This window comes from Pangasianodon hypophthalmus, chromosome 1 (assembly GCF_027358585.1).
Source record: "Pangasianodon hypophthalmus isolate fPanHyp1 chromosome 1, fPanHyp1.pri, whole genome shotgun sequence".
NCBI lineage: Eukaryota > Metazoa > Chordata > Actinopteri > Siluriformes > Pangasiidae > Pangasianodon > Pangasianodon hypophthalmus.
The window spans coordinates 21,860,366-21,874,680 of record NC_069710.1 but is presented as its reverse complement, the minus strand read 5'-3'; the positions used below and the strand labels follow the sequence as shown (position 1 = coordinate 21,874,680).

The 14,315-nt window shown below is 37.8% G+C and overlaps 1 protein-coding gene across 1 annotated transcript in view; it reads right to left on the bottom strand.

Moving 5' to 3' along the window:
• LOC113542626 (dynein axonemal heavy chain 11) overlaps window positions 1-373 on the bottom strand; it is a 54,355-nt gene extending 53,982 nt beyond the window's left edge. Inside the window, exon 1 of the mRNA XM_053233805.1 lies at window positions 4-373. Within this exon, the coding sequence (XP_053089780.1) occupies window positions 4-246 (243 nt within the window). The 5' untranslated portion in view covers window positions 247-373. The remainder of the gene's footprint in view (window positions 1-3) is intronic.
• Window positions 374-14,315: the final 13,942 nt, after the last annotated feature.

The following is a 14,315-nucleotide window of genomic DNA, read 5'->3' as shown; positions in this document are numbered from 1 at the left end:
CACCTCAGAGGAAACAGTGAGGACAGCTGACGAGGCAGAAGTGAAAAACAAAAACTTAACTCGTGCCTCAAAGTAGGCAGTGAGAAGGGTTTGGTTTTCCTCCATAATCACGAACTTGTTCCAGGACTCTGTACTGACTTTTAACATTTGGCAAATTTTCTCGCCCATAAACTGCACCCTTTCGTCTTCAGAAAACAGAGGGTTAACTTCTTCTCCTTCTTCATCTTCTTCTTCTTCTTCAAACATGTTGTCCCTGAACAGTTTCAAACCTGGCGGAAAGTTCAGAAAATACTTCAATAGTTAGGAAGAAAGTTACTGTACTATTTTTTTTAAACCAATTTACTTAATAACGGGTTGTTTTGGCCCTCGCGCGAACACTGTGATTGAAGTGGGGAAAAAGAAAAGAAAAAAAGCACGCGCCGTGAGGGGCGGGACAGCGTTCCGTTGCCTTGGAAACGGAGCCAGTGTAAACACGTTAGCTCAAACACACTGGGATTGTCCAATAGAAACTGGTTTTACAGTTTTAAGCCACTGTGGTTTAACTGTGGCGGTGGGGAAATGGCTTATTCCTCTGTTTGTCTTCCATTCATAAGGCGTGCAACAGAATTTCTTTTATTATTATTATTATTATTATTATTAATCATATCCTACTACATTCCTTTAGGAACCACTTGTCAACTGATCTTATACTTTGCGACATTTATTTATTTATTTATTTTATTTATTTATTTATTTTTTTTGCTTGGTCACATATTATTCAGAGAAAAATGGAGGTGACAGGCAGGTGAACCGCTGTCCTGGGGCCGTGGGTGCACCGCTGTTGCCCTCTAGGGGCCTCATTTACAATTAAACCAAACATATCCGGGTTGCCAGATTGACGAGGTTTACGATTTGTTGGGCTGTAGAATCAAAGCTATACTGAATACTGAAATAAATCAAGGTACAATTTGTAACTTTTTTTTTTTTGATGAATTGAGTTCTCATGTCAAGCTATGATTGAGTTTGAATCAGTAAATGATATCTGGTATGTTTTAATAGCTCTAATTAATTTACTTTCTAAGAATCAGAGGTTGCATTAGAGAGAAGGGAAATGAGAATCCTGCATAAGTCACTAAGCTTCTTCTCCCCTGCCACTCAGACCTGGAGCACTGTTAGTGTGTGTGGACATTTAATCTCAAATGAATTCTAAAATGTTGTAGGATTTAGAAATGTAAAAGCTTGTGGTGTATCCCTGAGTATCAGCAGTGTCCTCATGAGGGCAGTCCTTCCTCCTGCGTTTCACTGCACAGCACTGTGAGGAGGACATGAAGCTTCACCACAGCTTTCATCTCATAGTACATGTCACCATTTCCAACATTTCCAACATTACTAGAAATGTGTTGCATACATTGTAAAAAGTAACTAATCACTCTCACTGTTGGTTTTCTGTGCACTTCAGTAAGCATTTTCTTTCACATCGTGATTGAAATCTTTAAAAATGAAACATCACTAAACCTATGTTGATAGGTTTATCAACATATCAACTGATTATCAACTGACCTATGGGAAATGTATCATTTAATCCTTGTGATAAATTTTTACTTAAATTAAATAGGAACCATAATAATTTTTTTTCACATGAAACTTGGTGTGCTTGTCTCATTTTCTCTCTTGAACATGAAAACCTGTGTGGTTATGTTCTAGTCAGTTTGATGTAAGAATAAAACTGACTATAAAAAGTGCTGAAATATTAAATGACACCAACTTTTATTTTTTTCAAAAATAAAAACAAATAGGTTAGGTAAATTCGCTCTGTATTACATGACCTCCATGTCTTATTTACACTCATACCCAGAGCAACAGAGCAACCCCAGGCATGAGAAGTGGTTTTCTGTGTCTTTACCATTCCCCAAAATCATTCAGAATTGGTCATTTCAAATATTATTTTCTGTATCAGCTCAAATCATTACCTCTCCTTAGACATCTAATTCCAATTATATCCAGTGCATTTGAAAATATTCAGACCTCTTCACTGAGTTTATGTTATAGCCTTACTCTAAATGGATCAAATGAAATTAATCTCGTGACTTGTTTTCACTCTGATATTAGCTGCGGAGTTAAGACAAAGGTGTGCTTTTCATAGTCATGTCCAATCAACTTACCAGAATTGACCAGTTTCCAGTGTTACAGCAACGTGTCTAAATACCTTTGCAAATGACACTTTACATTTTAAATTTTAAACTAAGACTTTTACACAAGTTTGCTTTTCCACTATGGAGTATTTTAGTGAAAGGTAGATTTATAAGAAAAAAAAGTTTCTATTTTAGTGTAAGGCTGTAAATGAACAATATTAAGAAAATATTAAGGGGTCTGAATGCTCTATACACATACACAGCAAATTCACATTTTCCCTTTAAAAGCGAGACTTTCTCAATATTTCTGAAAAACATTGAGAAGTGATATGTTACCTATTAATGCAGTTTGCCATATCACTTAATAAGACACATCCAAGATTAGAGAATGATGTGGCTGGTACTATAAGCCACAGAATTAAACTAGACACCAAATCAAACTAATGGTACTGAACCACATATATCTGATTGCTTTGGTATATTTTCACAGGTTTGTCTACTGTTAACTACATAAAATTGTAGCTTATTATTCAGTTATTAATCTTAAAAGCCACAATATGGCATTTAAGAGGAGGGTAAGCCCTGTTTCATTCACGAGTGCCAACTGTGGGAACAGTACCATTCAATTAATGTGTTATTATTCACATAAACCAGAGGTGGGGAGCCTCTGCCTAAAGCATATTATTTAATAATCACTATGAATTATCCCATGACTACTACATCACTGCTTGTAGTGTGAAGAAATGTAAGTCTGGTTTTAAGGATTAAATAATTTAAGTATTTCTTGAGTTATATTTCACCCTCATGGAAAATATGGGCTAGATTCCTGACAGCTAGCTAGCTGACTAATTAAGTTAGATGATGTAGTGATATTTGGGAGGAGAACTTGGACGTGTTTCCAGTTTGCATATTTATGTATTGTCATTGATCCTGGCATTTTTGGTGAAATTTTTTCAGGTCACGTTCCTTGTAAGTGAAATCTTACTTGGCCAATAAAATTCAATCTACAAGAGATGCTTCTTGGGTATTATAAAACTACATTAAATCATTTATTATTCTCACATTATACAGGGAAAAAGGATATGCTGATGGTTATTTTAAGCTGTGGTTAAGATCAGTTTTCAGTTTCAACTTAAAAAGTCTGAACCTTTTGGAGTAAAACTGTAATGTAAAACTGATCTACTAATCAACTGTATGTAAATGCAATATATTCTAGAGCCATAGTTTTTTTTAAATGGGGTCTGGGGACCCCCAGCAAAATTAGGGGGTCTGTGAATTTCTTTCTTTTATTTATTTATTTACACTGGTGAAGATCACAATTATAACAATTGCAAGTTAATATACTTACTCTTGAGTTCTTATTAGACTCTTTGATTGGTCACTTTACTTTAATGGCTTTAATCCAAACCTGAATACCTCAAAAACAAGTCTGTCTATAAATAATCTGTAAATAATTTGAATTTAATAAACAAATTGTATAAAAAAGGGGGTTCTGTGAGTGCAGGAGTAAGCTCAGGAATTTAAAAAAAGTTCTATGTCTCCAATAAATGTTATTGAACAATTTAAATAGTCAGTTGTGTTATGTTCATAAAATAGATGGTCCATGGACATTTTCTTTTTCTTTCTTTCTTTCGTTTTTTTTACTTAAACGGTTCCCTGGTTGCAAAAAGTTTGAGAACTCCTGTTTTAGAGGAAGTTACAATAAGGCAAATTTGGCATACAGAGCTGGGTTAAGAAATAATTTGCGCAAACGTTTGATGGAGATCGCCACACACACACACACACACACACACGCACGCACCCTCTCTCTCTCTCTCTCACACACACACACACACACACACAGACACACACTGGAAGCGGACAGAGCGCTGCAGCTACATCCGGGCCCCCGGCAGTGTGCGCGCGCCCCGCGGTGTGGGTAAGCCTGAGAGAGAAAAGGGGAAATTAGCGGCGCTGCAGCCTCGAGCTCGCGCTGCTGGCTGCTGGATGCGCGCTCCCGCGAAGAAGCTGATTCAACTCCTCCTGCTCTACTTGTTTTAAGGGATATGACAGATTTAAACGCTTCCTCTTAGATAGGCTAATGAAAGCCTCTTTAACACATGCGATAGGACAAGTTAGAACATCACAGTTTTTTTCCAGACCAGACAGGTCCTGCCTGTTATTTTCATCCACACTGGAGAAGTAGACTGCTTTGCGCAATAGCCTAAATATCTCATGCTGCTGTGCACAAAGACTCCAATAAAAAAATAAAAACAGTTAATTGCTATGTGCATTAATTATGCAATAATTTGCATTAATTCGGCTACGTGCTCATGAAATACGATTTATTGTTATTAGGAATATGATTTATTTTTAATTGTGTGTGTGTGTGTGTGTGTGTGTTTGGGGGGGGTATCTTTGGAAACCAAATGTCCCCATGTTTGGTTCCTGAGGTTTAGATTAGGGTTGGGTTTTAGTTTAGGCATAGCATCAATTAGCTGCTTTAATAATTATGTCAGTGGAAGGTCATCACAAGGATAGTAAGACAAATGTGTGTGTGTGTGTGTGTGTGTGTGTGTGAACAGCATGTGCTAAGAACTCCCTAAGGATGCTTTTACCCACAAAAGGCAGCTTTATCCCTTTTAATAAGCTCCCACAGTATTACTGCATACTGACTACCACAAGTATTACTGATTAATACAGGAAACTAATTCCCATAGGATCACCTATTATGAAATAATAAGCTTTTCAACCTTTTAGTAGAATACACACACGCGCGCACACATAAGCATACATTGCAGTTTTCTCAGCCATGTGGGTCTTGCAGATGCCACTGTCGCTGCTTCCCCATTAGAGATGACAGAGTGTGGGCCGAGAGCTCCCTGACACTGGTTCCGGGCTTTCTCGTCCTCCTCTCTGTTTGGCATTAGTCAGAGAACACGTGGCCTTTCGAGCTCCTAATCCTGGACTGATGAGCTATTCCGCTCACAGCTCACAGTGTGATTTATGAGCCAGTGCTCCCCAGCTTGGTGCAGAGAGCTCAGAGGTGCTACTGCGCCTCAGCGGAAAAGTTTTAATATGCACCCTCCATAGTCTAATCCAACACTCACCAACTATACTTCTCAGAACGAATGGGTCAATAAATGTTTAAAATGCATCAGGACACCAATGTAGGCTTTACTATCTATTACATGAAGTAGCATCAATGTTGGGTGAATGTACCAACTGCTGATTATACACATATGAAGATTTGTAAAAGCCAGTGTCTTAAATATATCTATTTTTTTAATAGTCACGACCTATATGATCTGAAGTAAAGTCTGAACAAAAGGTATTTTATATGAAAACACAAGCCAAGTGATCACATACACCATATGATTATTATTTCTTTCTGCAGGTACACGTTAATAAAATTGAAATGTAATGTGTTTTTGTTAAAGGGTAGCACTAGTTTAAAATCTTTGGGCGTGTCACTGAATAACTGTCTTTTTAAAAGTTTTAATGGTGTCTGAATCAAGTCCCCTAAAGTGTTTTATTATATTATATTCACTGATTGCGATCATTTTTCTTTCACACTGCTTTGTTTACAGTGTTTTGGCTTTTTGTCAAATATTGTAAAATCGAGCACTAATGTGTAACTGAAATCTGTTTATTAAGAGCTTTTCTTGGTCCACTGATATCTCATAGCTCTTGGCTTTTTGGCTTTCTGAATAGTGATTCAGTCCTGTTCGAGTGTTTGTTTTCCTCTCTGCTCTAAGAGCGAGCTGAATGTTCAAGTGCACATCTATTGTCAGCCTAAAAGCCCGCCACTTTGACTTCTGCCTTTGGATGGTGGAGTGAAGATGTCATTGTGTGTGTGTATGGGGGGCCTGTTCTGCGAGTGTTACGAGAGTTTTACTAGCAAGCTTGTGAATGAAACAGTTCCAGACACTTTGGCAGATATAACTACATTCTTTCAGAGATGTGTTACCTTGTGAAAACACATACCATAAATCACGTGTTGATAAACTACCTCTGTTCAGCATAAAACCTTTAGAAGGTTTGTTGGCACAGGATGAGTGGAATGCAGCAAAGAAAGAAAAACATGTTAGGGCAATACATAAATAGGGATTTTTTAAACATGTAATTATTAAATAATTTATTTCTATATGATTGGCAGTCTGGGAAAGCCTGTCGGATGTAGTTACAGCTGAATTCTCCCAAATCGAAAACTGCCAAAAATGACAAAAAATTACTTTTGATCAAAACTGAATGTTTCCTGAACTGAAATACAGTATGTTTGCCTTTTGCATGTAGTAAAATTCTAATATTTTTAGTCTGCCTTGCTTAGCTCTATATTTATAACCTAATATACTTACAGAAAAACAACATTACTACCAAATTTTAAAGAATTGTAAATTTGTCATGGGAAATGACTTCACTTTGATTATCAGCATCATCCACATCAGTCTCTGTCTCATCAGCTAAGGTATAAGTCACGTGCGGGATTCAAACAAGAGCCTCATCATCTCTTCACTCAGCTGATCTCTGTTCATGCTAACATCAGTGGAGAAATAGTCACCAATTAATTCTGACTTCTGCTGACTAAATTTTGTGTTATTATTGTTTTTAATGACATTTAAACTATTTTAACACTTTGTTGGTTATTGTCTTTAGAGAGTGTGTAAGTGCTCTTCTCTGTTTTCATTATGATGTGATGACACAGCAGCATCGTATACATTGTGACAGTTAGTATCTGCTTATAAACCGAATAAATTAGGCTTATTCATTTTATGTATCCTACAAATTGATCAAATCGTGACATTCATTGCGTGAGAAAATCATACTTTGCTACTAAGGTTTTAGTCATCTTTAGGCAGACTGACTGTATTTACTACTGTGTTTGATAAACTCCTTACAGGCTAAATAAAAAACCATTTCCACAAGTAGAGATGTTAAAATATATTACAGGCAAAAACTGTAATTTTAATGCAATTTTACTGTAATGTGGTGTAACTCCTTGACACCATTGATGGCAATCATGAGTTGGAGCCTTTCAAGGCTAGACAGGAATAAAAACAGCTATCCACTTTTCTTCTGTTTGACCTTGATGACCACATCTGTGCCTCAGGTCACCTCCTTTCCAAATCATTTTTCTCTTTAGCATTTGCTGAATTGATCTGGATTTGGATTTTGCTCTATTACATCTCTGGATTTTGATGGAATATATTCAGCCGGCCTTTATTATGGATATTCATCAGTGATATGTGTGTAATTGGATTTCTTTCTTTTATAAAAATCTATTTGTGAATAACTATTGAATAACTATTGAATATCTTTTGTGAGACTTTATGATGCTGGCCTTAAGTAAATAGTAAACCAGTTGAAAACAGTTTATTACAATGCATTTGATATAAACATGATGGTGTTCTATATTTCGGTCTTACAGCCCCCTCAGTAAGAGCCAAATAATTATGTTCTGCTTTAATTTGATTTTCCCTCATGAAATCAAAATGAGTTCTTAACTTCGCTATTAAATGTAATTGCGGTTCATTTACTGGCATTAAACGGTGAATTATGAAGAGGGGCTTGTGGTTGTGAATTTGAGCTGCAGCATTAAATGAAGGGGTGCCAGTGTGCACGTTATGCCCTGTCGTTACAGTGATTAGCTTTCTGTTGCAGCACAAAATCAATCGACTAGGATCTGACATACTATTGAGGCCAGAGCAAGAAATATGGCTAAACCAACTTAATATCTTCTCCACTTTCCTGTCAGTCAGCTTATAGCTGCCTGCACCAAAGCTACAAGAAACTCTTGTTATGAATGTTCATGATGTTTATGCCAAATTGCATAATGTGAGAAGAAAGACTGTTAGCCAATTTACATTATTAGGTTTAGAGAATTGATACATTTTTTTGATCAGTTGATTGGAGAAAGAATTTATCAAGTTTTTTTTGTAACAGATTCAGTCTCCTGATTGCATGAGTGTTAGGAGGTATGGATTTTAATGTGGATTTCAAATCCTAAACTCACCCCACTCTATAAGGCTGGGAAATTTCAATCTCCCCGGTAACCAGCCTGAAGTGTTTAATCCTCACCGTTTCCTGTCTGTCCTCCCCTCTTTCTGTCACTTTCCTTCCCCCTTCTGTCCCTCTCTCTCTCTCTCTCTCCCTTTCTCATCTGTCCATTAGACTTGGCAGAGTAATCGAGCAGCACGAATTGCTCCCGCCGTGAGATCATTAAGTAAATTATTTTAAGATCAAACAGCCAGCAGTCACAATGAAGCTTTAGTGTGATGGTAAAAGCTTCAGAAGTCCTCCGTCCTGCCTGTCCCCACCTCCTCCCTCCTCTCGAATGAACGCTCTGTGGGGAACTCTCCACACCTCTCAGGTGGATACCCCCTCCATGGTCCCATTAGTAGCCTTTTAGCTGCAGGCTAAGGTAGGGCTCGCTAATTGGCCTCGGGAACAAAACTAGGACACTGGCAGGAGGTGATTTGCAGGCAGCTTAAAAGGGCAAATTATTTCATCCCCTAGGTCACTACTGTTGGTCCACTAGTCAGAGGAATAGTGGTCTTCCTCAGCCACTACGAATAGAGTCATATAGAATACCATTTTATAATTATTTAAAGACAATTTAAAGAGAAATTGTAGACCATTTTGAGACAATCATATCTCCATGAGAGTTTTTTGGCAAAAAGTTGAAACCTCAAGATTTTTTTTTTTTAATCCCATGTAAAAACTGTTCAAACTTACATTGGGCAAAGATCAACAGAGCCAAGAATTTATTGAGAACAACAAAAGTTGTGGTAAAATGCCAATGTTAATTAGTGTAAGTGTCAGTAAAGCAGAGCCTTTTTGCCTCTTGGAAATTGTCCATACCTTTCCTCTCACATAAGATTAAAAGACGTTTTCAGAATTTAAATGCTATACTCTGGCCTACTATTAGTGAGTTCACATGCCATCTTTATGTGCAGGCTTTATTATGTAAAGTGTAAAATGGAGCAATAGTTTTCTCTATTTAAATGTTATTTTAAGTACTTGGAGAGAGAGATGAGAGCTTGTGTCATTTGGTCAGTTCACAAGCCATTAGACAGTTATTACCGTTGCTCCGAGTACACATGAAAGCTTGCTTTGACAGCTTGTCCTTTCAACTGGGTCGAAGTTTCACTCAGGTCATAATAACTGAAGTCTGAGTGTTTGTAAAATATGTGACCATCCCGCTGATCTTTGCTATTAGTTCAAATGTTACACTCAGTCTGAAAGAAAGAAAGTTCTTTTGTTTTGTCTAACATGGTGAATTTGAAATATTAAAAGTATGGGGAAAAAAATTTATAAAAAGTCTTTAAAAAATCATATGGCACACTAGAATTTAGACGTTATACATGTCTAAATATTGGAACAGAGGTGCTTTTTTTTTTTTTTTGGATCCCCAGACTTGAAGAAGGATTGTCATCAATCACTTGCTTTTAATTCTTGATGGACTCCTATTGAGAGTTGGAAATGTGCATGTAATTCAGTTGAAAGCCCGCAGCACTTCTCAGGCATCTTCCCTGCCTGTTTGTCAATGTGCTATAATCTCATGCTCAGTGTGACTCTAAGTACTGCTCAAATTAGAGCATTCACTGAGTGCCATGTTAGCAAACAGCTATGCTTGTCAAGAGGGTGATGGGATTTTTTTCTCTTCTTTTTTTTCTTGAGGGGTGAAAATGTTTCCATATATGTCTGTGTATTGAAATCCTTTCTACAATCCCTTCATTTAATACTGCAGCCCTGTTTATTAAAAATGAAACATGGTGTTACTTGTATTATGACTCCTGAGAAAAGGCCCCTAAAGCCCTAATTGGGACTTTAAAAACCTGAATATTTTCCTGCCAGCTTATATACACATGCAGACAGGTGACAAGATCCAGAGACTTGTACAATTTGTGCCAAGGTGCATTGAAACTGTTTTGGCAGCTCATGGTGGCCCGACACCTGACTAACACACTTTAAGTTGTTTATTTCCTTTTTGTCACCTGTCTGTATATAGAGTTTACAGAACTATTTTGCTAGCTATTTTGCATCAAGTGCAACTTGGTCTACAAGTTGTACAATTTGTAATGCTGACACTTGTCTATGGTAGTGCAAGCAGGAGCTGATGGACAGTTAGAGGATTGTGATATTGTGTTTTCCATTTTCGTATATCACAGCCCTATCAGGCAGTCAATCTGATTCTCTTTTCCCATAACAAGCCTTACGACATGAACTGCCACCATTTGCTCATGCTCTGTTCCACCTCTGAAGGAACCATTAGTGCTCCTCATTTCTGCAGACCCTAAAGCGATGTGGTATCACAGCAATGTCACCATAACATGGCGGCTTTTCACACATGATTAGCTCTGCCATCAGCAACAGGGCCGAGAGTGCAGCAGAGGCAGATTTTGTCCTGTAGCTGACCCCCTCATTAGGCCCTAATCAGGCTGCCCTCCTAAACAGCCACAGGCACAGCTGAGATCCACCCAGCCCATGTCCACACGAGTGGTCCTGCAAAAAAAAAAAAAAAGCTCTCAACAAGCGGTCATGCTCATGAACAAGCAGGAAAATAGGAGGTTATGATAAATAGTGGCTGGAGTCGTTTGTGCAGCATGGTGACAAGTCATCCTCTGTCATTAGTGCCTAGCGAGCACTGCTGATGCACAGGGCTGAAGAACCAGGCATGCAGATGGCACAGCCAGTTCCTTCCACTGTAAGGGAGCCTCTGAAGAGAGCCTGTGCATGGACGTTGCTCCTGTTGCTCATCAGCCATGACCACCTGCTCACGTACACTGGCCAGAAAGTGTGATATATATAGTGCACACTGCTGTGCTATTGTTCATGTATAATCTGTATATATCTCTCAGAAAAATGCACTGGGAACATTTTACCCAAATTCCTATGCAATATAATATTCAAGGAATGTATCAGAAGTTGGGAAAATAATTTCTTTTTTTATTGGTTTTCGTTTGTCTGTCTTTTTTGACACTCGCCAATTCTTTTATGGTGAAAACGATATTCAGTCATTATCATTGGCATATATTTTTTTTAAAGTCACCTTTCAGACTTTTGAAGAGGCATTGAACTTATTTCTTATTAGTTATTACAGTGTTAACAAAATTCTGATCCTAATTTGTGACTCCAATGACAAAATTGCATTATGTGAGGTGTTTTCTGCAATGCAAGGTTCCTGCTCTTTGCTCCTTTTGAAGATAATCCATTAAAATAACAATAAAGTGATGTAAAAACAAAACAAAACCAAAAAAGCTGAGATCCAATTGTCTTTGATTTACAAAGACAGGGTCTCTTTTCCTTAATTTTAATGCTGGGACCTTTGATTTCCTCTTGAATGGAAGGCTTAACTGATGCTAAGAGTATAGGGCAGTAACCCAAGACAATGAGAGCTTTCAAAGTTTAAGTGCCCATTCAAATGCTAAGAAAGCAATGGCTAATTATATAGTTCTAAAACGCTTGAAAGTCTCTTATCTGTCTTACATTAATGCAGAGTCACTGATGTGCTGTTTATTTCCCAGCAGTCATCTGGTTTCCTGCCCAATGAATGACAAGAGAGGAAGAAGGAGGGCCAGGTTTCTAATGATTCCAGTGCATTTAGATTTCAATAGAGTACTGGCATTAATGCCACTCTCTACAGCTCTGCCGGGTGAGAACATTTTCATTTTCAGCCGCCTTGTGCTGTGTTTTTCTCTTTTATTTCTTTCATTTTGAAGCACAGGGCAAATGCTTAGATCTTTCGCCTAATGGGTATGTAGAAAGCACATAACAGCTTAGGATTCATTTTTTTAAAAAAGAAATTGATTATGGCTTTCATTCACGATGTTTCACCCGGTTGATTTATTTTTCTGAGAGGAATCTGTAAATCACTGAAATTCAGTTTCATGCCAATGCCTTTCAGCATGTTGTGTTGTGGTCATGATACCTGCGTCACTGTGAATAAGCAGAAGAATATACTGTATTCTCTCACATGACCTGTTTTTTAATGGACAAATCATATTTTGGGATTTAGTACTAGGTTTCAGGTCCTACATCACCTTACATTATAACATCGAACGCTGCTTTACTCAGTTCCCACCCAAGTTCCCATCTTATCATCTTCCAAGCTACACAGACACACACACGAAAAAAATATCACACAGCTAACCTTAATTAATTGTTGCCCAGCAACCATCAAAAGGTCCAATACATGGGATGTAGGATGTCTATAATTTAGTGTATCATGGGTTCACTAAAAATCACAACCTGCAGCAGCTTTTTTTAAAAAGAGGTTTTTACAATCAAGCTCAAATTGTGTCTCTTGTAGAGAGTTATTCATGAAAGAATGTTTGTATCACTGTTTGACTAAGACTATGTCTTTTTAATCGATAAAGTCAATGCCACTCTTTGTTCATTTCCTCATCATAAAAAAAAGAAAACTATTAATGAGAATATCTTTAATTTTATGTACTCATACATTTGCACATAACAAATATCAACTTCAGCAGATCAAAGTTGCCCAAATACCAGCAAGAAAAATCATGAGCATGTGTAATCAAATCCAACATAATACAATTGCGATTATTTTCTGCAGATTTGGAGCAGTTTCGTGATTGCACTTGCTATTTATTACCATCACATGTCTGATGACAGTAGATGAAGTCTGAGCTCTGGTTTCGGGAAAAGGGTAGGGACATTCCCTATAATCACAGCATCACCCACTTTCTTTCCCCCTTTTAAAAATTCAGTTGGTGGCTAACTCTAGCTAGGGGAGATATATGGAGATTGTTAGGAGTCAACTAGAGCAAAGATCATGCTTGGTCCTTGTTGATTAACTCTAATCAAGTCTGTACAGCCTTCAGACTATCTGACAAGGTCTATTGTGGTATTGATTGATTTGATTGGCTGTGGAATATATTACACAGTTCAGAGAAAGTGGAGATGGTCCAGAAAATCGGCGAAACTGATAACTATCATTGTACACGCTTTACAAATTTTGCTCTGCTGTAATCTTGGAAACATCAGTATTATTGTGTGTGCAATGTCAGTACTACTGCAGGAGTACGTGTTGTAATAAATGCATCTTGTAACAAAAAAATTTTATGATATTATATTTGTCAACATCCATATCTTTTGTGCCTTCACATGTGGAAATCCTCCACTGAGAAGATGAATGGGGAGGCTGTCTGTTGTTTTTAGATGGTTGCTATGAAAGCATTATTTTCAGTCACTGAACCTCTCCTAGAGGAGATTTACTGAGCTCTAAGTGCTAGGTAGCAGGTCTGAAAAATTACAGCTGATAAAAGAAAGAGAAAGAAATGGTTGAACATGTTGGGGCTTGTGCTGGTGTGTGGTAGCAGTACTAAGCTTTTGACTGAGACAGATCATTCATATTTCACCTCTTGCTGATGGCACGCATGACAGAGGTCAATGAGTAATTTCAAAGAAATTCAAAAACTAAGCACTTCTTTGTAGCACTGATTTTCAGTCGAGGTGGGTTTTTTTCCTGATTTTTTCCAAATATGGACTGGGCTTCTATTAGATAAAGCATACATTATGTACAGGAAATGCTGTGAGGTTTGATAGATCTCGTGTTTTTATTTGAGACACACTTGTTAAATGAAAACAGAAAAAAATGTTAAAACAAGCGCCATGTCAAATAAAACAGCTCTCAATCACTCATTACAGTGTTGCACGCTGATGTCCATAAGTTACCTAAAACACACACACACAAAGACAGAGACAAGAGGGAGGATCTTACTTCAAGCCATTTCCAAAAACTCACTTCCTACAGGTGCTGCTTCTTTAGCTCAGTCTCTCTGCCTATTTGTTGTAGTCTGATGAAAATGATCACAGGGGCCGCCAGTGCACCTATGACCTCTGACCCCAGCTTCAATCACACCGGCATAATAAATCAAGCAGCACCACAGACAACCCCTCATATCCCTCAAGCGATAGCTGCTCTCTCAGGCCTTGCACACAGGAATGCTATCCTCTGCTGGAGCCATCTTATGAAGAGAACTACCTGTGTGTGTGTGTGTGTGTGTGTGTGTGTGTGTGTGCACTTTTGTACAAATATACGCACAATTGTGACTTGTATGCATGTTTCAGCACATCTTCTTCTTTTGTGTCTTCAGAAAAAAGGGATTACATTTCGGAATCTTAGCAATAGGAGATTTTGGTGCTTGAAAGTATTACACCATTAACTCATTTCTCAACCCCTGTGATCTTGGTATGTCT